Source organism: Elephantulus edwardii, unplaced genomic scaffold (genome assembly GCF_000299155.1).
Source record: "Elephantulus edwardii isolate Elephantulus edwardi_28Jun2011 unplaced genomic scaffold, EleEdw1.0 scaffold00363, whole genome shotgun sequence".
Lineage (NCBI taxonomy): Eukaryota > Metazoa > Chordata > Mammalia > Macroscelidea > Macroscelididae > Elephantulus > Elephantulus edwardii.
The window spans coordinates 1648255-1649237 of record NW_006400113.1 but is presented as its reverse complement, the minus strand read 5'-3'; the positions used below and the strand labels follow the sequence as shown (position 1 = coordinate 1649237).

The 983-nt window shown below is 39.8% G+C and overlaps 1 protein-coding gene across 1 annotated transcript in view; it reads left to right on the top strand.

Moving 5' to 3' along the window:
• ABCB10 (ATP-binding cassette, sub-family B (MDR/TAP), member 10) overlaps positions 1-983 on the top strand; it is a 92764-nt gene that overhangs the window by 11162 nt on the left and 80619 nt on the right. Inside the window, exon 3 of the mRNA XM_006902071.1 lies at positions 721-757. Coding sequence (XP_006902133.1) covers positions 721-757 — 37 coding nt within the window. The remainder of the gene's footprint in view (positions 1-720; positions 758-983) is intronic.

Genomic DNA, 983 nt, shown 5'->3' with positions numbered 1-983 from the left:
GTCTTTGGAGAGGGACATCATGCTGGGTAGAGTAGATGGACAGCGCAGGAGGCGAAGACCCTCTATGAGGTGGATTGATTCAATGACTGGGGTAATTGGGATGGGTGTGTCAGAGGCCATGCGATTGGCACAGGATAGAGCAGGGTTTAAGGCTGTTGTACCCTAGGGTCGCTATGAGTCGCAAACGACTCAATGGCACATAACAACAACAAACAACATCCTTTGGTGATAGCAACAACAGCAGCAATGAAAAAAAACCCCAAACTGTTTTTATTTTTTTTTTTTTTAGACTTCTTTTTATTGATAATTGAACAGTTGATGACTCGGAACACTGTATTTTTTTAAGAACTCTTTATATGGCTCCAGTTGCCACTAGCAGCTTGAGAGATATGCTCAGAACCTAGAGTCTTAATTTAAGAATTGTATAATTTGAATATGTAATCAGTGCCACTAAATGGTAGTTGTATGGGAAAATGAAACCAACCAAACAACTCATTGACAAGGGGTCAGAACTGGCTTTCATCAAATTTCCAAAGCTTTTAATCATGCAGGAGGAGATTGCTTGTCTTCTGTAGAACAGCTGGTAGATTCAAATCTCTAATAAGGTGCATCCTTTCAGTTTTTAGCACACATCCACCTCCACCACCAATCACTCAACAGCTCAACTCTGCCTTTCAGTAGGAACTGAATCACAGCTGCTACTCCAGTGGTTTTTCCAAGTTTATAATCACACAGGAGTTTGCCTTTCTCTTGAGGAAACCTTGGTGGATTTGAACCAGCAGAGAGGCACACCTGAGCATCACAGCTCCCTATGGATTATGTCACCAGTGGAAACTGTAAAAATGGTGTATATTTTTAAAAAATGGTGTATATTTTCAAAAAGAGCAGCAAAAATAAATTTTTTGTTGTTAATTTCAGTGAAAATTTAGAGAGACTTTGGATTTCCATTCATTTATTGTTGCACTTTTCTCCCCTTCCAACCC